The sequence below is a fragment of the Leptosomus discolor genome, chromosome 1 (assembly GCF_034619465.1).
Source record: "Leptosomus discolor isolate bLepDis1 chromosome 1, bLepDis1.hap2, whole genome shotgun sequence".
NCBI classification, from domain to species: Eukaryota; Metazoa; Chordata; class Aves; order Leptosomiformes; family Leptosomidae; genus Leptosomus; species Leptosomus discolor.
Genome location: NC_141391.1, coordinates 81,354,358 through 81,378,475, shown reverse-complemented (window position 1 = coordinate 81,378,475; position 24,118 = coordinate 81,354,358). Strand labels below are relative to the sequence as shown.

Genomic DNA, 24,118 nt, shown 5'->3' with positions numbered 1-24,118 from the left:
ATACTGGCAGATCACCAGATCCTTCCCTTTCATCATAGTCATTTGTTTCCTAGCTAAGTATGAAGAGAAAGCACAGGCACTTGGGAGCAGATTATGTCGATCCTTTTGAAATAGAGACCACATTTTCGGTGCAATACTCATCACAATTAGGTTCAAAAGAGCAGGAAAAAGGCGGAGGCAGAATTGTTAGTGAACCTTTTCAGATGGCAGGGTGTGGGCCAAGCTGCAAAACCCTAAAACCAAATAAACAGGCTCTGGCTTCACAGGAATAATCGTGTGGCACGAAAGCACTTGGGAGGTGACAGACTGTAGCAAGAGGGCCTGCAAGAGGACCCAACAATTAAACCTTCCTTCCTTTTGCTGCTCCGGGGCAGATGGGGTGCCCCCAGCCCCCCGAACCCATGAGCAGCCCCTGAGCACTGCCAGCTGCCGGGGCGCTGCTGGCCCTGGAGCACCCCTGCGCCGGCACAGCCTCCTGCAAGGGCTGTGCTTTGATCCCTTCCTTTTCTTGTTCCTTCAAGGTTGTCCTTGGGCTGTGTGTTGTGTGTCTATAGGTTAGTCATCTATTGGGATGTCATCAGGAAAATTTAGGACTCATCTGAGAGCTTAAGAAAGACAACTAACCGAATTCTGATGCACTGAGAAAGTGATTTGGGGCATTGCAGAGCAAACTGACTTTAACTTATAAAATAAGTAAGTGTGAGGAGAGTTTCCTTACCTGCTATGCCCAGTCTCTGGTGCATGCACACAAGGCATTCCTCCACGGCTTGAAAACGGGGTGATAATTGGTTCTGCTCATGTGTAACCACGACCACATTTGATTTCACCCCGCACAGACCTTGTCCTTGCCTCACCGCTCAACAATTCAGGCGAAGCGTTGCCTTCTCCAAGTGTTGCAGGGGATGTCCATCTCTTCCCACCAGCAGTGTGCTTTTGAGGTGCATCTCCTGATTGCCCCCGCTGCCTGTGCTTGCTGCGTGCACGTCACGGGGCAGCCTCGGGCTGCCGCAGCTGGCTTCGTTTTGGGGGAGACTAAGTGTGCGCTCCAAGGGTCAGCAAGGGCACGCTACAGACACCATGTCCTGGACAGTATAGCTGTTAACAACGACCTAAACTCTGCCTTATGTGTGCCGTCCACTCTGAGGAACCTTGTGCTTATCAGCACATAGAAAAACATCCTAGTTTTCACTTTGATGACCATTTGTATCTTCATAGTCGTCATAGTGTGTTAATTCTGGCATCTGGATTTCCAGCCTATGATCGCTTCAAAAACGCTTATTTTTAGGAGCGTGTTGGCAGGCCGCTCTGGTGAATGTGGGAAGTGCTTGCCTCTGGCCTGAGTATTTGTTTCCTAAGGCGTGTTTCAGACGTGGCTTGGGTTAACAAGGGAGACACCTTGTGAATACTGAAGTCCGTAGATGCAGTCAGAGCCTGTGGTCTTCATCTTACGCTGTCTGTGGGAGTGGCTCTCTTCCACAGTCACACGGCTCTTGGGTTCATGAGCAGGAATGCAGCTGTTCCTCTGGAATAGCAAGGTGTGACTCAGAGAAGAAAATAGGGAACAGGATCAGATATTGTTGAATAAAATATGAGAGGCTAAAGGGCTGTTTTGAGAGCACAGCAATTGTCAATTATAGCTTCTTTTATTTCGGGCGTATTAGAGCACAACAACCCCCTTCTGAATTTATCAAAGGGAAGAAAAATGTAAATTTAAAAAAGCAGTTGGATGCATGCACTGAAATAAGTTGCTGTAGTGGAATGTCATGAAAAGGATATCTACGCATACAGGGCAGTGCAGAGGAATTGCCTCTGTTTAACACCCTCCTCGCCTCCCAGCCAGCTTATCGAATCCAACCATACACAGTAAGTGTTCTCTGTATTCACCAAAACTTATTTTGAAGCCCCCAAAGATAAAATGAAATCTTCCAGGAGAAATGTCTTCTCATATCCTATAATACTTTCTTAAACACTCCTAGCTGCTCTCTGTTGGTGGAAGAGGATGTATGGAACTGTATTTGACCTTCCAGTCTCACACATTTAATTACTATTTTATTTGGCCAGATGTTCAGGCTAATTGCAAAGGTGAAATACGAGCACTACTAAAATAATAAACTACTTGAATAGGCAGACTTCTTGCATACCAAAGCTCTGCATTTATGAGATCCACCGTATGCCTGAATACCAAAATCCTAATGACACCTCTTGTTAAGCTCTTCCTCTGGTCTTGTAGACCAAATACACGGAGAAAGCTAGAATGTGAAATGCTAAATGTGATTCTCCCACCCCATCCCCTGTACAACAGGACTTGACTTGTAACTCAGAAGTTGTCGTTGTGTATTCATAATGAAATTTTATCCAGTCTTCTAAAATTTTCTTAATTTTCACAGATTCCTCAAGTTTACAGTAATCCCAGATGGAAATCACTAAACTACATGGTAGCTCATGTAATTCTGAGACAGGTCAGCTGATGTCTGGGTCACTCATCCTTTAAGGAGCAGGCATGCATCTGTGTGGACAGTGAAGTGGGCAGCTGAAGAAGATGCAGTCTTACAAGAGAAAACTAGGGAGCACAATCAAATACAGGGAGGCATTTGAATCTGTTTTCTCGGGCCATTTGTATTCCCTGGGATACGCTGCGAGCTGTGTGGGTCTCCCACCACACCTCTCTAAGCAAATTCTTAAACGTTCAGAGAGCTAAACTCATTAGGGGATTTGTAGGTAGGGTTTTCAAAAGGCTGAGAAAATTCGCTGGGTGGTGGTAGCATTTGAGTTTACACCCGAAACAAACCCCCAAAGTGAACTAAAGCACTTTCTTCCAGGCGGCTAAGAACGGGTGTCTTTCTAGCTCTCTCCAGCTTCTGTGTGCTCATGCTATACAAGATTGAAAGCTCCCTAGAAAAGAAATCAGACCATCATACGCAGAAGGAGAACCACTGTAGCCATCCCATGATCTTTGACAGCTTTAGAGTGCATTACCAGCCGGCCTACCCTTGGCCCTGCTCAGTATGTTTAAATGTGTGGTACAGCGAGGACCTGCTGGGCTCTGCACTTGCGCGGCTCAATCTACAGAACGGACCAGCAGGTGCAGGGTGTGTTTTTGTGTGTGCTGTGTCATTGAAAGCCCTGAGAAGACGTTTTGCTGTTGTTGGTATCATTAGAGCGAGGGTTGAAAGGCTGAAGGGATGAGTGACCTTGCTGCAGCCCACCGCAGCCAAGGGCCTGTGTGAGTTGGGTCAAATGCAACACAACGGCAACACCGGGGAGACCCGAAGGTGGCATCCACACGTAGAAAAGCCCATGTTTCTAATGAATACAGAAACACTTATGTCTCAGAGGTAGAAAGCTCAGCTCTAAATCTCAATTTGAATGTCTTCAGGATTAAGGGGTTTTTAGAGCCCTGGAAATTAGTTCAGGCTTCTCTGCATTTGGTGGGAGTGATTATTTTGTGAAGTGGTTAGCTGATAACAAGATGGAACTTTGATGGGCTCCTTCAGTGCTTCATACATCATGTGTATTTTAACAAGTTTGCATGGGATAAGGCAGGTTCAGGCCAATTGTATTTATTGGAGCATTAGTTAATGCGATCACTTATAATGACATAGACTTGACTCTAATATGTTGTTAGCTGTATTTGCTTCTACAAGACTGAGCTTACATTTATCTCAATTTTTTCCTTTCAACTAACTTTTACAAGCAGAATGAGAGGTGAAAAATGCAACACTGTGTTAAAGAACTACTAGGAAAAGGTATCTGTCTGTTAGTTAGCTATGTTACAGTGGGGTCTCCTTGTGCCCAAATGATTATCACGCTCTTAGTGATATAGTAAAAGCTATAATATATCTGGGAAGCTGGAACTCCAGTTCATGGAGTCTGAGCTGGAGTCTGTTTGTGTGCAAGGCAGAAGCTGCATGGCGCAGTGAAAGTAACATGAATGTGTAGGACATGGGAATGCCAGTTTGTGGGGGTGTTCACACCAAGCATGCTAATTGGTGTTAATATGGACTGAGGATAATGAGAAAGAATTCCCAGCAGGGATTTACCTATGTAGGGTAAGGAAACAAATACTTCAGAGTGGCAGTGTCCTAACTTTCCCTTTCCCTTTCCTCACTCCAAAAAGAATTAGCTTCTGACGAAGGTGAAATGAGCAATCCTGCTGAAATGAAAATATCCAACGATGATGAGTGAGGGACGTATTCTGGGCGACTTCCAGATAAGATTAGGATTTTGCAGACAGAAAGTCTTAGCCACAAGCTGCGAGAGTCCCTTCAGTCAGAATGATTGCCAAAATTTATTTCAGTCCCTGTGAAGCATTATGGGATCTGCTGCTGCTTGAGTGTTTGGCGGACAGTACAGAGTATTTCGCAGTGTAGAGAAAGAGTCTCAGTGATCGCTTTTCTCCCCATCAGATGCTAGCTCTCCACCCAGCTTGGAGTTTCTCCTGCTTTTTTTTTTGTGGAAAACCTTCTGTGAGAAAAGTCCAGCTTTTACACAGAAAGCTGTACAGGGCTGGTTTAAGTTCACATTTCCATTTTGTTCTGTTAAACAGGTTAAAAACCTGGTGGCTAGACCAGGGGAAGGCTCTGTTTTAAAAGGCAACAGAGGGTTAAGAAGAGCTTCAGTTTTCACAGCGCTGGTATGAATCCAGTTTCACCTTTGTGGGGGATCGGAGCCCGCTGTCACCTGGTGACACTGTGTTGGCTTCTCTGAAAACAGTTTGTAGTCTTAATTCAGCTCCCAAAATGCAGTTGTCCATTTAGCAGGACCTGCCCGAGGGGGCAAGCACTTGGAAGCACCTCGGCCTGATGTCTATTTCCCCTACCACGGTCCTGGGCAACCGGTTCCAGGTGGCCCTGACGGAGCAGGGGGTTGGACTGGGTGACCTCCACACGTCCCTTCCCACCTCAACCAGTCTGTGATTCAAAGCCTCCTGTGATCCGGGCTCTCACCCTCACCCTATTAGGTCTTTTGGTAGGGTGTTGGGCACAGACTAATGGCTGTTAAAGAAACTCGTGTTATTGTTTCTGAGCTGGGAGTGTGCACTGAGGATTTTCTAGTCTGAGCCTTTTGAGGGATCTGGGGGCTGAATTCCCTCAGGAAAACAAGGGAGCAGGTGGTTTTGCTGTGTGTCGCATGATGGCTGTCATCTCTGGAAAGGAAGGGAATTCCAGCTGGAGGTGTTAGTCTGCTGCGGTTAGAAACTACTAACAGCCATGCATGTTAGTGTGTGTCTCTCTATAAAGCCTCTGAATGAAAAACATCCTGTCATTTACAAATATGAGTACGGTATGACCTTAATCTGAATAAAAACTTACAACAGGTAGAGTTGCCCTGTGAAGCTTGAATAGGAGAAACTGGTATTCTTTGCTTGCCTGAAGGTAAAAATAGTATTTGTATAAAGCCCACACAGTCAATTTAAGAAATAATACCACTCAGTTGAAAAAAAAAAAAAAAGTCAGTATGCCAAAAAATGCCCACAAAGTAATTTATGTCACCTTAATGCAATAGAAGACATTTGTGAAATCCACCTGAGCATCCATTGGAAAAGAAGTACTACGTATAGAAGGACTCTTTATCATCCTGCAGTTAAAACAAGACTGAGCTTTTGACCCCACTTTGTAACATCAGAAGAGGGATCTTACTGTGGAAACCATCCATTGATGAAAGTGATGGGAAGACTTTGTACTGCTCCTTCATCTCTTGGTCACTGGGGTTGATTGCATTTTGGGGTGGCAAGAAGGCTTTTAAGCTTTCAGGGACATTTGTCTCTTTGCGAAGCAAGCGCCTCGTGCTGGGGAGGCTGTCAACGTGGCAGCTCGCTGTTGCCTGTGGCTGTGTCCTGTTGTGAGTGGCAGCACCTGAGGGGACCGTGGGTCTCCTTTTGTGCCCTATCATATTGGGATGAGATTCAGGCAGCTTCTGCCCTCACTTCTGTGGGAAGAAACCGGGTCGTAAGCGGTGCAGAAGAGCCATGATGGATTGAGATGGGTTCCTCTCTCTGGAAAGCGAGACAAAGGCATGTCTGTTAATAAAGACAACCTTTGTTGATGAAGCCTTGTCCTACCACAGTTTTTCACCAATTTGCCTCCCGTGACCTACTGAGCACTTTCACACAGCATAGCCGAGACGGTCAATGGAGGCCTTGGATCCTTGCTCTCCAGCTGCCTCTGGAGAGGTACCCACCCACTTACACATCCTAAAAAGTCTGGAAAATGTGTAAGACCAAACACAACCTCTTTTATCATGCTGATTAGAAAAGGTATGTTTTGATGACTTTTTTTTTTTTTGCACAGTGTAAGGAACCAGCTGTGTTAGCTGGGTTGTCCTGGCAGTGTCCTGCCCCCTCAGAGGGCACCAAGGCTCAGGACAGCATGGAACACTGGCAGCCATTCATCGCAGCTTTAGCCACATGATAGCATCTGCTCCTGGTTTGCCTGCTACAGCAGAGCTTGGGTGATTTTCCTTAAGGGAAAGAAAAAAAAAAAATGCAAACAACAACAACAAAAAAAGCAACAACACATCTCTCTCCTTAGCTAAAGCACTCAACCGAGCACCACATTTGATGTGCCAATGAAACGGCGTCCTCCCACCCTGCCCCTAGTCATGCGCCTCCATGTGACAGGGAGCACGGCTTTCTTCTCACCAGCCCTTTCCTCAAGGCACCAGACCTGACCTGTAAGGATCAGAGGCATTCCCCCAGCCACGCTAAGTGCTCTGGGTAACAACCCAACTCCGCTAACGCCCCACGTCAGGCAGTCAGCCATCCCCTAGGAATGCAATTACACCCAGAACAACAGGGCAGAGGCTAGATAAGGAGGCTTTTTCCTTAGTTCCCAGGGATTTTATAGTCTGAAAGCTGGTATGCCCAGATTCCTTCAATATAATGTTGGAATTTAAAATGAAAAAAAAAATCGCATCTACATTAACAAATTACTTTTTGCTAAAGACAAAAGACTTTTTAATAAAATATTTCTAAACGTGATACAAGCCTTTCTCTTTTGTTTGCTGGGGTCTGACACTGGTGAGCTCTATGACTTAAATGGTAATGAGGCTGACATTGGATAACTGGAAACCTGTGAAAGGCACGAGTGGGTGAGCTAAAGACACAGGCACAAGGGCCTGAGAATTGTTCCTCTCTTGTAAATGCATTTATCCTCCCACAGGGAACAGGGTGGTGGGACACACAAGTCCTGCTGCTGCCCCTGCTATCACACCAGTCCTGCTCCTGCCTCCTGGAGCCACTCCACCATCTTCATGAAATTTGTTCTTCACTCAGAAGGGAGAAACGCAAGCGATGCTGACCTTACAGCCTGGTGTAGGAGATGCCTTGCTCCAGTTTGGCGGCATTTATTTTTGCAGGGAGCCACAGCCTCGTGCTCAGGGTTCCCGCTCCCGAGGAATGGTCTAGGTGTTGTCTGCCCCCAGCACCAGTGTCTGCCAGTGGAGCTGCCCGAGCACCAGCCTGCTGGCTACAGGGCTGCAAAAACTTTAAAAAATTGGATTTTTTTTCATGGTATCTGTTGTTTTTTTTTTTTTTCAGGTATTAGTTTTATTGGTGCATTACTGGGAGACAAAAATGGTATGTATTGTTTTAGTTTATTTTTTGAAGATGTCATACTGTAGATACCCAGTTAATGGATTCATTTTATGCCAGGTAAGATTCCAAGCATAACTATGAAACTATGCGGTTGCCTCCTGTCCTGCTACTGTAGACACCTGTGAAATAAACTGATAAATACTCAGGCACAATTACACAAACAACCCATATGTCAGTGCACACGTACATAGGAACACACACAGCTGTTAAGTACTCCTCAGGTTTTAACATTATAACTTCAGAGTTTCTGACGATGGGTAAACTATACATTTTTGTTTGTTTGTTTTAGAACTTTTATTGTGGTTCTCCCCCAAATGTTAATGCCTTTCATTAAAAATGAACAAGAAGAAGCTCCCCAGAAGATGCTGCTGAAATGATAAAGAAATATCCTGTTCACCAAAACTTAAATTTTCTTTGAAATAAAATTTCAATATGTGATTCACTACTGCCCCCAGATATCCTTCAAAAACATCATCAAAAGTTCCAGCAACATTTTCTCATTGAATTGCCATTGCTTTGTCTTCTCAGCATGTTCTTTTCAGGGCCATTTTCCAATGACAGTTGCGGTGTTTGGTTCGTTTTATTTCAACCAACTCAAGCAATAAGCTATTACGTGGGCCTCCAAGAGGCTACCGTAGGATAATTACTTGGGAGAAGCAAGTCCAAAGAGGAAGTCCCATCTTAGAAAAGAATCCAGACACACAGCTCTTGCTGGCAAACAGTATCTTTCCCAGCCCAAGACATCCAGGGCATAGCAAGGAGAAAGACACTATTAAGAGATTAGGTCAAAATTGTACAGCAGAAAGCAAGATGTTCGATATTCTTTTAAACTGTTTAATTTTGGGAGCTGATCAGATCAACTTTCACAGAATCACAGAATCACAGAATGGTAGGGGTTGGACCTCCAGAGATCATCTAGTCCAACCCCCCTGCCAGAGCAGTTTCACCTAGAACAGGTTGCACAGGATCACATCCAGGGGGGTTTTGAATATCTCCGGGGATGGAGAGTCCACAACCTCCCTGGGCAGCCTGTTCCGGTGCTCTGTCACCCTCACACCCTCTTTCCACTGAAGGAGGAACAAGCACCAACACATTCGTGATTCAGAACGTGGAAAGGAGTGACCAAGTGGCAACATGTAATAAAAATGACAGTGTTTTGTTTTCTGCTACAGGTGCTGCTGTGACTTCAGTTCCTACTGGAATAGATTCGACTCAAGAAACGGATCAGGGTGTTGGTGATTTTTTTTTTAATGTAAATTTTATGTAAGGTTTGGCGGGGAAAGCTGTGAGACACGTTCTCAGCTTAGAGCTGTGCATAGACTAGTCCCTCTCTCCCCGCCTGAGTGCTGATAATTTCTGCTTTCTTCTCTGACACCGCAGAAATCAAAACCAGGCAGTAATGTGCATGTTTGTATTGATAGGAACGGGGTTTTTTTGTTGGTAAGGGGTCTTCAATGATGTGTGCAGTTAATCTTCTATTGGCCTCCCCAGTCTCAGGAAGGCTGGTGGAACTTCTGCAGCGATGAGAAATGCTGGTTTTTCCTCATGCCAACATCTTCAGTTGCCAAATTTGCATCAGGAGGAATACACCTGAATCTGTCGACCTTTTGCAGACTCCAGAGCATTTTTTTTAGACCAGCACATTTTTTTCAATCTAGGAGATCTAGGATTTTCCGTTAAAAGCTGATGATTCTTGTCTGTGAAAAGATTTTCACAGATCTTACTCCAGTCTTCAGCAATGTCTCTGTACTAAAGCAGGCCCACATAGGAATGTAATTCTAAAAGTTGGTAGATTAAAAAGGTTCAAATTTTGGTTTTTTTAATTGCTTTGATCTGCATTTCTTGATCAAGTAATGAGATCTGGACCTTTAATATGGGTATGGAAAAAAAAAAAGCGTGTCTGTGTGTGCTGACTGAAGCCCAGGCTCTCTGCCTGTGTCATCCTCCATGGAGGAAGGTGAGTGGGTGGATGATTAGGCACGGCCATCTCATCGCGCAGGAATTTCTCACGGTTGTCCCCAAACTAGCCTCTAGGAAAGAACCCAACAGGCAGCTGTCGTCCAGGACTTAAAAGATGGCAATACCACGCTGTGCACTTTTCCCATCAGATTTCTGCTGTTCTCAGGAGTCTGTGATCCCGCCCCCCCTGTGTCCTCACTGATGGTTCTCTCTGCAGGTACTCAACACCTCTTTCAGTCCAGCTGGCCGGACACCACGGCTGTAAGGATTGCAGGAAGTCTCAAAAACCCTTCTAAAGGGTTTGGCCTTTCTGTGTTTCCCTCACAAAAAAACAATCAGAGTGCTTCAGGAACTGCAACAGGGTGTGTACGGACGCGATGCTCACTTGACACCACTGATTTTCAGAAGCCTAGAGAAATAATTCTCAGGTTTGGAACGGCAGAAAGGCGGTGCTTTGCAGCTACATCCATTCGCTTTTGTTGTGCATTTCTTACTGTGCTGAATTACTCTAGAGAAGGACAAGGATGCGAACTTTGTCCCAGAATTTAATGGGAAGGTTTTGGAAAGAGATGAGCGGAATGTTTTCTTGATCTATTGCATTGAGATAGATACTAATGATTTACACAGTGAAGCCAAGGCTGCTTCTGTGAAGGTAGACGATAGAGCTTGCAGCAAGAAAAGACAATATAGATGTTTTCCTGTGGTTATTACGTTTTGTATTCTTTTGGGTTTGTGAGTATATTCAAAAGGAAACAGAAAAAAACTATCTCTAAGGAAGCAAAGATCTTCCTTCCTTTTAGGAACAGAGTCAGCAAGGATGACAAATTCCTTGCCAAGTGAGTAATTTCTTCACATAAGAGACTTCAAAGCTTTAAAAATTACTTTTTGTACCACGGAGCTTGGATATGAAATTGCATGCGCTCTTAATGGACAAAGCTAATCTGTCCCTCGACATAGAAAGATGGGAGGGAAATAAGTGGTTTTGAGTGAGATGCTGCAATATCACATCTTCCCAGAACAGCTCTAACAAATACCTTTTTATTGTATTGCACGCTGACAGAAGTGAGATGCAAATGTTTAGGACTGCTCAATGCTTCCAGCGTTAGCTGTCAAATAGTTTACAGGCCAAGTAAATATTTATAGGATAAATAAAGGAAAACTAAACTACAATTTTAGTTTGTCAGCCACACACTTTCTTGAAACATGCCTGGAAATGATGTGACTAAAAATAGGACCATCTCGTAGTGTTTCAGAAGCAGGTAAAGCGAGGGCTGTTACACAGCGCTACCTATTAAAGCTCTAGCCCCACTGTAGCTGCCCCCTTAGCTCTCATGTTCCTTATTTTGAGAAACTCTTACAAAGACTGATGGTGGTTCCTGGTCTTGTGAGAGCTGAACAAGCGTATTTGTCCTACTGCTTTCAACTCGTACAGTTACAGAGAATTAATTGTACATTAATACTGTGCAAATTTCGGAGCACGAACTAGAGACATATGCCATGAAAGGGCATTACTTTCTTTTTTTTGAGAATTTGATGACGTGGTAACGTGCTCGTCATAAGCATACCAGTTCTTCTAGCACCTGAGTCTTCCCAAGTGTTGTGTACCAATCCTAACTTAACGTTCTAGGTCCTCAAACACCTAAAAATGAGACGATGTGACACATAAGACTGTGTTTGATCTGATTGCTAACCCCTTTTGAAGGCTTTTGACCATCTTTCTGCCTTAGCTGAGGTGAGTGGTCAGTGTGTTGCACGGTCACAAAACAAAAATCCCACGTTTCACGTTGAATTCCCCGCCAAGTACCATGGGTACCATTTCGTGGAATAAAACCCAGCTAAAAACCACACCAACATTCAGCCTGTTAAAGCTAAAAAACCCCCACCATACCTTTGAGGTGTCAGTGCCACGAGCCCCAAGCAGAGAGAGGAGCTGTGAGATGGTGCCCACGGGAGCTCCTGCCAGAGGTGACAACTATGACCCCATCGCATGAGCTGGAATATTCTGAAGTTCTTCAAAAACCTCCAACTGCTCAAGCAAGGTCGAATTTAAGCCTTGCTAGCTTCTAGAAAAATTAACAATTTACTTTGATCAGAACTAGAGTAAAATCTATTTTTTCTGGAGAAATTTTCTTTTGAGGAAACTTTTTAAAGGAAACTTTTTTAGAAGTACTTCAGCCGTATCTTACTCAAATCGGTTCCTTACCAGCTGTATAGATTTCCAACAAATTCATCATGGGGGGTGAAATAAAACTGAACAATCAACATGTGATATGAGCAGCCATAAAGGTGACCTGGTAAAAGGGGAAAAAGTACTGAACAGAAGATGTCTGCTGAAATACTGAGAGAGACATTGCCTGCCAGCCTGGCAGGGGTGAGCCTGGGAACCAGAAGCATCCTTGAGAAGCACAGCCAGCCTCTCTGAAGTGCAGCCGGGTACCTAGGAACTGGAGGCATCCCAAAATACCCTCAATAAGCACAAAACCAAGGAACTGCAATGGTAACATCATCTGAAAAGCTGAAAAATACTCTGGAGAAAGGGGAAAACATCCCAAGCAAGCAAGAATTGGTAACTGCCATTGGCTGTTCTAACTGCAAGAACAGGAAAAGTCCCAGAAAATAACAATTGGTCTGAGAGAACAGAAATCACCATCTGTTGGCTGTCCCAGAAATTAACAGCATCTACTGGCTGCTCAAAGTGGCGGTGTCCTACACCCTCTTACGTTTCTATGACAGAAAAATTATTTTCTACCTAACATGGAGCTTCTCTCTCTTCCCGTGCTGCACATACTCCTGCCTTTCCTCAACAGGGCTGTGCGAACCTTCTACAAGAACTCGGACCCTCGCCGGGGACGCCTGGCTGACTCCGAACTCTGTGACACAGAGCACCTTTGCAGTGAGCCTCTGCTGGCTGTTTTATCGTTGCCCCACCGAGCCCATGCCTGGGGCCAGTCTGGTTTGTCCTCCCACCTCTGGGATGGCTGGGCACCTTCCGAGATCTGTCCGACGTCCTCGGTGCCACATAGGTACATGTGAGGAACCTATCCTAAGTATACCTGCTCTTGCGTTATTGATAACTCCACTGGCAATAACTCTGTTGTAACCTGTAATATTAAATATATATACACACACACACTTCATTGCTGCTATTATTGGGTGCTGCTATAATTGATTGTTGCTGTAATTAATTGCTGCTATATTATTGATTGTTGCTGTACTGTTGCTTCTGGATAATACTTTGTAATAGCCTGATACACACATGTACATTTGCTTTCTTAACCGTAGGTATACTTGCTAATGGTGGTTTGTGAGGTATTTGTGGCAATCTGTAACAAAGAAAATCAGAGGATTCTCCTCCGTGCCCTTGTGTATTACAAAATCCTACGAACCTGCGGTTGAGATCCCTACACACCCGTGGAGCTGGGTAACCCTTTAGGTTGGTTGTGACACCGTGTTACAACTTCAGTCACCCAACCCCAGCTCTTAAGCACAGGATGCAAAATAGCCAGAAAAGAATAAGGAACAACACGCACAGAATTCTCTAATATCAAAATATAGCAATTTATTCAAGACACTGAATATGATCTGTTGATTCTCTCCTTAAAACAAATGAGCTACAATACACAAGGTGAATTTGAAGAAAGTGTGGGTGGGGGAGAAACAAAATAAGGGTTGATGTTGTTTCAACAGAACCTGGGAAATGCTGAAATGAGAACCAAGTCTGGCTGCAAGTCTGACACAGACAATAAAAACTGCAGAAGCCAGAATTCAGAATTTCTGTGAGTGGCTGAAAGAACATTTCTGCAATTGACAAAGAACCACATCTTTTAAAAAGGCAAAAGGAGGAAAAAAAGGAGGAAAAATTAAAAAGGGAAAAAGAAAAAGAAACCCAAAAACAAAGCAGACCCTTACATTTGACAAAGTGCACTTCACTTGGCTCTAAAATTAGCTATTTTTTTCTTTTTTTTTTTTTAAACAAATTAAAAGGAAATTTCTAAGATGTAGCATGGGGTTAATGTGTGTATAACCCTGTAAGTCAGGCCCTTTAGTGCCCCATAAGGGACCCAGTGTTTTCTACATAAAAGATTCAGTATCCTTCTAACTCACAGAGTCGAGCAGTTTTTCAGCAACTTGGTTTTTTTTTTTTTTTTTCCACTTCAAGGCCAGTTCCAGACAGCCAGCAATGATAGAAATCCAGTAAGTCTCTTGACGGTTTCGTAATCCTGTTTGGTCACACAGATTTTTCAATTTCTCTTCTGTTACAAAGAACTATAAACAAATTTTGCCAAAAAATACTGTATGAAAAAACTGAAGCCCACCGGCCTGTTGCTTTGTGCTGTTCTGTCGCAGGGGAGCCGCAGACGGGCACCGCCAGCTGCGGGGGGGGGGAAAGTGGGAGCTCCCACGGGGCAGCTCTGCAGCTCTAGGCTTAGATGTTCACGTGGAACACCGCCTGGAAAAGCCGCTCTCTCCCCTCTGCCCACCTCCTAAAGAAACCAGCTCCTTAGGCTAGGATTAACCTTTGCAACTACATCTTCTGCCTTCCTTAACAGCCACCCTCATTTTAGCTGAAAACTACCTACTACAGTATCCTTGAGGATTTTCCAGGCTTTAGCGTCTTGGGGAGGGGAAGAAAGGTGTGTTTTCTTAGCTTCTCACATACGCTGCTTTCAAATCTGATGGTCTGTACAGAAAACTCTCTGGACCAGCAGCCTCTCTCACACGCAGGCTTTGCAAACCAACTGGTTTTCAAATTTTGTTTCTCTTGGCTTCTTACCTCCATGTAGGTGGGCAGAGGAAAGGTGGTGTTCTGGCAATTTGAAAGAAAGGAAAAAGAAACAGGCATCACGGACACTGCCGACTTATCTACAGTGGCTATCCCGGGAGCAAACGCGAAACGCGGGCTATGCAGCCAGCCAGCCACGCGGCCTCGCTGACCTCGGCTTGAGCAACCTCATCTCTTCGAATCCTGAGGTCTGGCCTATTCGGGCGCCGCTCAAGGGACAGGGGCAAGGCCCGGGCCCCCCACCTGCGCTGCCCTCCGCTGCCTGCAGACCTGGAGCTTCTCCGTGTGATTCTCAGAAACGCCACCCAAAAGCAGCTTAGGAAGTTAACCGTGTACATGCAACGACTGTTATCCAATCATCGACCCAACCGTGCTTTATAAAACCACATTAAACCTCTGTATTCAAATTCAAGTCTCTGAACAAGTACCCTTTTTTTTTTTTTTCTTTTTAAGTGACTTTAAATTAGTAGGTACACGTGGTTATTATAAAACAGTGCACAACTGCCACTGTGATCATCTACAGCTCTTGCTCTTGGAGCAGAAAACTAAAACCAACACATGAATGCATTTAACGCTGAAAATAATCCTTGATACCTTCCAGTGTCCAATTCTTTGATACAAATTACAAACAAGCCTAACCGTCATTAATGACCAAAACTCCACATAACTGTTTTCACCTCAGGACTCAGTAACCCTTTTAGCAGTTATTTCTGTTCATTCTTTTGTCCTTTCCAAACCGTGTATCTTTAAGAAACACAGCTGAGGCTGGCAGTGGCTAGTTCCACTGGAAGGACTAAGACACTGGACAGATGGCAAGCATAAAGAGGGGAAGACACAGTAGAAAAAATGACGAACAGATTGCAGGATGCCGTGATGATGTCACGATGCTTGGCAGGTCTGACACCACCAGTTCAGCCCTAGGACCCTTGGTTTTGCTTTTGCTCACATCAGATCACTTCAGCAGCTGAGGTCAAATCAAAGGGAAGATCCTGCGTTACAGAAATAGCAACTTTGGGCAGGAAGGTACTACGTGATGTTAAGGGGGTTCTCTGCTTGTTTTTCTCTCTCCTCCCGATCCTCGCCTTGCCTGTTTGATTCAGCCAGTTCTAAGGATTCGTCTAAATCACGGCTGCCACCACCCCAAGGTTCCCTTACACTTTACAGCACTTTCAGTAAACTCTGCCTATGCATCCTTCTTCACATCCATCATTTGCTCTTAAGAGCAATGTAGTCTCCAGTAGGCATCCCTGCAGATGTCTAGCTTACAGTAAGGAAATCTTGTCCAAAGTGGATAGTCGGTGCTTTGGAAGTCGTTATTGTCATTCCATCACATTTATAGTGGTATATATGCCGAGACATAATTTATCTATCCTTTCTCACGTCCTCATCTAACGGAGAGTTCTGTGTTGTCTTCTGAGCACCGCACTGAGGACACCCTCAAGGCTACACCTGCCTGGGCAGACCCAGAGCTTTCCCCATGCCACGTAGCACACGCACGGCTGAGGGTGACAGCAGCGCCACGTACTGCCAGACGCGACGGAAGAGCCCGCTTCTAGGTGTGCGCTGACCGTGGACGGACAGGAGCTTGGCAAGAGTCCATTCTTCCAACAGTGACAGGTGCAGTCAGTACGTCTTGGTTCAACTGGTCTCATTAAGTCAGTGGTAAAACCCCACCGACTTACTGGAATAGAAAACAGCTAAGCGGGAGGAATAGTGGAGGGCAGCACTGCTCAGCAAAGCCACGGGCAGCCAAACCCATGTTCTGTATGAAATCTGAACTATCTCTAGAGGAAAGAAGATACACAAGCGTTTTTCCCCCGATTACCAAGGATCAATGAAAATATGGACTCAGGAACATGAATGCTATATTTATAGTCTCAAACTTATGAATCCCTTTTAAAAAGTCTACATCATCAAACTGCCACAAAAGTGAAACGAGACTATGTAAACGGCTGGCTGCTGGAAGAGGCCTCTACTTAGTAAACGACTGGCATTTATTGTATCAAATGGCATTTCTTTCTTACAGCACTTTCTGAGAGAAAAGAGAAAAAGGATACTGCACCTTTCATGTTCATCGGACTCTGTCATTTGCTTTGCTTGAATTACACAACTGGTCTACATTTGGTGGCCATTTTAGGCTTTTAAAACTGTTTAACATAAAAAATATTTTTTTTCCAAAAATACACTGGGTTCTTTCTGTTAAAAGTCATCTTTCTCCTGTAAAAATCTTCCCCAGCACTGCATTCTTATATAAAGCACTTATTACACAATTTGCTGAAAGTGCCCTTGAGACGCTAAGATCTGAAGCATGGAGGATTTTTTTTCTTTTAAACGGAGAGAAAGAAAGGAAAAGGAAGAGAAAGAGAGGAGAAGCAGTCTGTCAAAAATTTTCATTGTCATGTCCACCTGGCTGCATCTACTATGGGCATACAGGGAAAAAAGAAAAAAAAAAAAAGGGGCAAGAAGAAAGAGGAGAAAAAAAAAGGAAGGAGAAGTTGGGAGTGGAAGGGAGAAATAAAAGGAAAACAAAAGTTTCATCCTAAGCCTGGGATCCTCCAGGCTGTAATATTCCAGCTGATAGAAAAACCACTGAACAAAAAAAGTAGTCTAGAAAATAGAAAGTGTTGTGATTACAAAGTTGAGCATTTCATCAGTACAAACTGGTCTTTGAACGTCCTTTGGGAGAGCAACTGTAGTGTCCAAATTGGAAGGAAAAAATACAACACCGCATGGAGGAGGATTTTTTTTTCCCTTTTGGTTTATCACAGCATTTTTCTTTTTTTTTTTATTAATTTTTTTTTGGCACAGCTTTTTTTTCCTAGCCATCAGAGCAAGTTCTCAGATGCAAACCAAACAGTGCAATGCCTAGCTGGTGGCTTCATGCTTCCAAGGCTGAATGTTCCAGGTGGAAACCATTCCCTCCCCCTCTGAAGTGACTGCGTTTTTACTCCTTGATGAAGGTTACGGACAAAATACTAGACACCTGTGGCCAGGGAGAGTTGGTTTCACGGTACACTCTAACTTTGTTCAAGTTCGTACAGTTCTGGAGCTGTTAAGAATAGTTTTGAAGAGTGCTTCTCCCCACACATTCACTGCTGGTCCATTTGAAATTTCTTCTAAAACATTTCACGTTTACTTCCGCAGATCTAGAACACAAACCTGGAGAGAAAAGACTCAGCATTAAGAACCATTTCTGAAGGTGACGTGGAAGTCCTGTTCACAGACAGCCCCGTGCACAGGCTGCTCAGCCGGCTGCACGTCACGCTCCCCAGCTTCACACCAGCCTCACACAAGCACCTGTTCAGACGCACACCGGTAAGGGAACAAACAAACATTTTGGTGGCACATCCCAGACAAGACCATGGACTCTATTTAGTTGCCTAAACACAGTGTTTACTTCCAATTCTGAAATACACCCAAAACAGATGCAGGCCTGGCAGGCATGACACAGCACCTAGAGCGGACACGCGCCCATTTGGAGCAGCTGCTGGAAGTCAGGCATGGCACCGTCTCAAATGGCACAGCTAAGCTCAAGCAACCGAATCATGTTGTAGGTGTACCCTTTGTTAAAAGCAGCTGAAAAATACTGCAGTTATGGCAGCCAGCCATGTAGAAGAGTTATTTTAAAAAGCTGCAGAGTGTGTTACAACATCTGTGCATCCTTCCCAAGCTGACCATGCTACAACTGAAACCTTTTAAAAGTAACATTAACAGCAAAAATAGTAATGAATAGTCATTATCTCTATGGCAATATTTCTCCTTTACTGTGTCATAAACTCTTTGGGCATCGTGCTGAAAAATTCCTCCTTTAGGTACTATTCAAGGGTAAACTTCTGTGGGCTAAAACTCAGAAAGCCTCAGGACAATTGTGTATCAGAGAGCTGACTGCTGTGATCTGACCTTCATTAAAAACTGCCAGATGAGAAAAATAATGACAGAAACAACACTACTGTTGTTCTCATCGAATATTAATTTAGCAGCCATTCCCGTCTTCAGGGATATTCACCTATTCCGCAAGCATCCTTCATTTCCAACAGGAACACCACCTCTTAGTATTCAAAACCTTTCAAAGCAGGAGAGCTGTTAATATACTTCGCAGAGCTACTTATTTCTGTCTTGAGCTGCCTACACCTTCAGCTCCGGCCGCAGGAGGCGATATGGCATGCATGTTTTTCGTTGGCGCTCTCCACAAGAGTCATCTCCACCCAGCATTTACAACGTGTGAAGCTCCTTACCGATCCGTCTGATGCGCTTGCTCCCACTTTGTCTCCTTTAGCATTCCAGCAGACTTCAAAGATGCCCCCGGTGCCTCGGTAGCTATGTACTAGAGTTCCACTCTACAAAGCAAAACAGCATGCAAACATTTGACACTGAAGTTCCCCTTCTCTTTCTCTGTCACGTGGCACTACATTAAAAAGAAGAGAGTGGTGGCGAGTGGGAGCTATCCACATCACCCAGCTATGGTCCTCTCCATAAGGTGCTGATGTTAGGAATCTGGTCTTTGATAACGAAGAGAAACAGGCTCCTCCAGAAAGCAATTTACAGTGGGACTCTTAGACATCTGGTTTTGCCAACTCTGTAACAGTAAAGGCCTGGGGAGTTAGGCTGAGGTGGTCTTCTCTAAAGTTTGTTGTTAATTCAGGCTGTGAGGCGTCAGTATCCAGAACTAATCTGTGCAACTAAGATGTCCCACTTCTCTCCCGAATATCCCCAGTCCCCAGCCTGCACACCCTTCATATCTATCACGCCCTCATCACAAAGTGTAAGTGTAAGACCGGTGCATCAGACTCACAACCGAACTCAGCTTGTTACTAAAGAAAAGCATCCCTTATTTCTAAGAATCAATCCACACCTTTGCTTCACAAAGCTGACGGCACAACATAACGTACCTATTTCCATGTATGGTGGGTGTTTTAGCACACAAAGAAAACTGAGCAGAAATGCTCTGGACAGTCACCTCACTCCACCTGAGTGACTCAGCTGTTATGCTGGGATTTGTATCAGCCAGGCTCACCCTGGCTGGCAGGTCACACGCTACAGAGGTACATATATTTTCCATTTAAGCTTTTGCTATTAATGTGTCATCTGAACCTCGACATGAAGCAAAACAGTACCTGAGTATTCCATATATGGACACATTTGTCAAAGGACCCACTGGCTAGATATTTTCCATCAGGACTAAAAGCTACACTGTAGACGGGCTCTTGATGTTTCGTTAACGTATGGATGCAGACTCCTCGGTCAACGTCCCACAGCCGAACAGTGGAATCAAACGAAGCACTGCAAGAAGCATTCAAACACAAGCAGGTCTTAATTCAGGTGTTAAACAATTTGTAGTTTGATACTGTAAATGTTTTAAGAGAATACCATAGGTTTTTTTCCTTGTCTAAGGAAGAAATGTTTCACACAGAGAAACTAATATGCATTACAGCCTTTACGTTTTTTATGACAAGAACTATTATCTACAGAACTGAATTCTTGTATGAAGACCCTTTGAGTTTATCTAGGTGTGCTGTATATAGGATCAGACCACTAGTCCTAAGACGGCCAAGCTCCCTCCTTTTGAGATTCTACCTGCTACTATTCAGGAAAGTCAACATATATTGTCATTAATAGGATAAATGGTTCCAGAAAGACCTTATTCCTAATGGATTTGCATTATTTAATGAAGTAGCAGTCTGTAATTCTCCAGAACTGTGGTTCTTTTCACTTTGTTTCAATGCTTTTTTTTGCTACCCTCCATCTAAATCCCAAACTGTGGGGTTAGAGAAAGGCAAAGGAAGTAATTGGTATTAAAAATATTAAAAGAACAGCTCCAAGAACGTTAACTTCTTCCCTGTCCACTCCCACACTAAGGAGTAAAATAAACAAAACAGCTTCGATACAACTCCTCCCCAAACTGAATACACCATGAACTGATTTGATAATCCCATGGTACTACCACCATTTGGTATTCTACTTCCTAAACTCACAGAAGAATTTTGAACAGATTTTCAAGTGGAATTTTAAAGATTATCCCAGCTTTTCTCTGCTAGTTAAAAAGGCTACAAAAATTGTTAATATCTGCCTAGGTGAGTTGCACGACCCTGGTTAGACACATGCCAGCTGGCTGAACGGGCTGCCGTCTGCCTCCTTAGGTACCTCCATTCACAACAACGAGATGCCGGACGTGAAGGTGCAATGCCAAATTTAAAACCCTTTTATCAAGGCAGCCCAAAAGTTAAGTACCACATGACTCAATTTTCCTTCTTTTTCTCCTTTCTTTTTCAAATATGATTCCTTTCCCTTTGTATCCAACTCCCTGATTTAGGAGCACGGGTACTTTTTACCGGAATTGTCTGCAGGAAGACTGACGGCAAGACGACAGTAGAGTTACATGTCGGAAAGATGACCTTTCTTCTTGGTAAGCAACAGAAAGAGGTGTATTTTTTACCTTGCTAACATGATGTTGGAGTTTGGGTTGCTGGTGCCTGGTCCTGTAGGACTCCATTTGATAGTATAAATCTCTTTGCTGTGAGCCTGAAGATCATGTACACAGGTATCTTGCTTCATACTCCAAATCTAAGTCACGGTAATTACGAAGGGGAAAAATAGCAACGTTATTAATCTCTTCTCAGCTGAATTATTTCAGTTCTATGTTATTCTTACCATTTGTTTATATGAGATCTCAACACACACACACACATATAAACATAACAATTTATTAATGCAGCAGTTTAGTACACACGTTAAAATAACACCATTAGGGGAAAGGGCTACACATTAAATAGCATTTATTCAATACAAAAGAAGAACTAAATAGTTGCTGTACTGCCCATGGCCTGTAACTGTATTTTCATACTGAAGCTTAAGTAACTCTATTTAGAGAAGTTTAACTTGAAGTTTAAGTCACACATTGCAACAGCAGTCATTCTAAAGAATGAAAAGAAAGCTTCAATAGCTGCTTAGAACCCAGTAATTTTCTTTTATGCCAGTAAAATTTTCCTTTTCCTTCTGAACTCCACCTGTTTTGCTCATGTTTTTAACAGCACAGATGATAGAAGACGATCAGCTATTTATGCAGTGTTACATAGCCAAATACTTCAGCGTGAGATAAAGAATATGCTCAAGAGAGACAACAGGTAGTTTAGCACATCTTTTCTACATAGCTAACTGAGCAAGTAAGATGAAGCTAATTCACATCAGGGAAAATAACTCAAATTTAGTCTGTCCGTTTCAAAGAGATATCAAAAATGCAATAATAACTTAACTCACTTGTTGTAAGTCTGAACTATGAGGGAAATGATGTGCTCTTATGGTGAATTTTCATCTGCATACCTGAGTACGCTTTTGGAAACGTTACACAAAGCTTAGCCATGTTCTACGGCTAATAGACAACATGTTCCAAGAAGCAGTAGGAAAATATCAAGAACTCAAAAAAAAAAAAAAAAAGAAAAGAAAAAGAAGACAGAGAGGACTGACTTCCGAATGAAAAAGAAATAATAATTTCCTGAAGAGGATTTGCAGTTTCCATCACTGGAATGTTTTTAAAAACAGGCGAGGCCGGGGATAGCAAACATGTGCCAAATTCAGAGGACAGAAATTTGAACCGATACCAACAACACTGAGCCACAGTGGGTTTTAAAACACAGCACACAAGCGGGCACCAAAAAAACGTGCTACCACTGGGTCAGGATGTTTGAGCAGAGCAGTAATGGTTACTACAAGACTGCTTTGTGGCAGCACAACAGACAAGGTGCTCTCTTTCAGTCTTTCCTAGCCCTGTTTTCTGTACACGTCCAGTTCTGTGAGCAGTCCGCAATAACACATCTAGAATCCAGAGCGATGAAAACCCCAGTGGGTGAAGACAAAGAGTCGAATTGAGCCGAAGTCGGGCTACCTACGAAGAGGAAACATTCATAATGCTGACGTTCACTTAGCTCTCATCTACGAGTCCTGCTGCTCTCTCTGTTTCAGTTCCTTACGCACAGGCTGCGTGCATGCTGGAAACGTCTCTTGCTTCAGCTGTGTCAATCACCAGCGGAAAGAGGTACGAGCCTTAACTGACACAACTGCACTATGAGGAAACTCTATTACTGGTACAATTCTATCCATGAAACCAAGTCTTTCCTGGGATGTTTGCTCTGCTCAAGGAACCACCGTAAATCAAGTGTCCAGCAGGAGAGCTTCGCTGTTACAACATACAGCTATTCCTACACAGACATTCAGTGTGGCTGGGAAAGGAGAATGAGTGGAGTTTGGGCTGGAAAAGCTCTATTGTGAAAAGTATTTCTGCAAGCCCAGACTCCTCCTGTTTTAGCAACACTGTGCTGGTACAGCGCAACGGCCCGGCCTATGCTGCCTGCGAGCCAGAATCCAGATTAATTTCACCTAAATTCAGACACCTCATAGAAGCACATATATCAGCAGTGTAGCTGCCTTAGGCTTCCCATACAGTGAATGGATAAAGACAGGCACCTTCAGAGAGCAATTCAGATTTTTGGTGAGCTCTGAATATATATATGTCATGTCTCATTGCTTACTCCAAGGCTATTAAAAAAAAATAATTGAACGGCTCCAACGACATTATTTTCAGAAAGAAAGACCCCAAAGGGAAAGAAACCTCTTCATTTTTATATTATTTTCAACATGTAACCAATAGACTGCTTCTTAGCATAGGGATTGTGCTTCTGTTGACAGGCAAGCAGGTGTTTCCATATGTACATATTTAAACTATGACTGTTCCATGACAGTGACATATCAGTCACGTAACACTTATTTGCACAGGATGTCTCAGTTTTCCCAGTGGCTGTTTCTCTGTGTTCAGTTTTTCAGACTGGCTTTAAGAAATATGGGACAAAATGAAACTACTGTTCATGCAGAGTTTTAAGTGACACAGTACCATCACTCTGGAAAAGATTAAAAAATAGACATAATTTTTGTTTTTACTTTTGGAACAGCAGGAATGGAAATTACACTACCTTTAATGTCATATCATCGGAGCAAGATGCTAGTAGCATGCCAGACGGGTCCCATTTGATTGCATTAACCTCGTTCTGAAAGAAAGGGTCATTATATTAAGTAAATCTTCTAGTTACCTGCATTGTACCGCGCACCCGGCAGAGGGCACTCAAGGATTATGCACGCGACAACTTCAACCATAAATTACAGCCCTGGTTGCTTTACGGGTGAACAAAAGCAGCCCTGCTTCCCTAACGCACTATTTAAGTGTCATTTAGGAATGGTAACCATTTTGTGCTTGTGAACGATACACACAATCATTCTACTGATACGTGTTCTGGCACAAAGTCTCTCATACCCTTTCTTCATGTGGTGGATTTAAATAAACCCTCAAACCAGACAGACTGATGATACAGCATTACCTCTTATTAAAATTGAGGTATTTCTTCGGTTAATATTCTGTAGAATTCTGAGATACAAATTTTCAACAGAAAATACTGGTGGGGTGTAAAATTTTGCAGAATTTATAATTCTTAGTATTGCAGCTCTACAACAACAGTGGTCTCCCTCTCTCCGTGTATGTATACGTGTAAATGAAATCCAGAATGGAATTTTGAATAGTTTACAATGCTTTTTCTATCAATCTTTCTAGCACTTTGTAATTTTCTAAGCCTAGTGCATCCCCTTGGTAATCAATATGTTTTCTGTGCTTTTTTGAGGGTCATACATAGGGAGAAAAAAAGCATTTCATAAAAAGGGAAAGATTGTTTTTTAAAAACATAAATTGGCTTGGGGTCTCAGTGAAAATAATCCTGGAAAATATTTAAATGTTGCTTTATCCA

General features: G+C 43.4%; 1 protein-coding gene across 1 annotated transcript in view; it reads right to left on the bottom strand.

Moving 5' to 3' along the window:
- Positions 1–16,887: 16,887 nt before the first annotated feature.
- The window catches only part of TBL1X (transducin beta like 1 X-linked), a 59,853-nt gene continuing 52,622 nt past the window's right edge, over positions 16,888–24,118 (bottom strand). The window contains exons 10-14 of the mRNA XM_009949420.2: positions 23,297–23,371; positions 20,770–20,897; positions 19,451–19,616; positions 18,572–18,673; positions 16,888–17,495 (exon numbers count right to left, since the gene is read on the bottom strand). Of these exons, the coding sequence (XP_009947722.1) occupies positions 17,469–17,495; positions 18,572–18,673; positions 19,451–19,616; positions 20,770–20,897; positions 23,297–23,371 (498 nt within the window). The 3' untranslated portion in view covers positions 16,888–17,468. The remainder of the gene's footprint in view (positions 17,496–18,571; positions 18,674–19,450; positions 19,617–20,769; positions 20,898–23,296; positions 23,372–24,118) is intronic.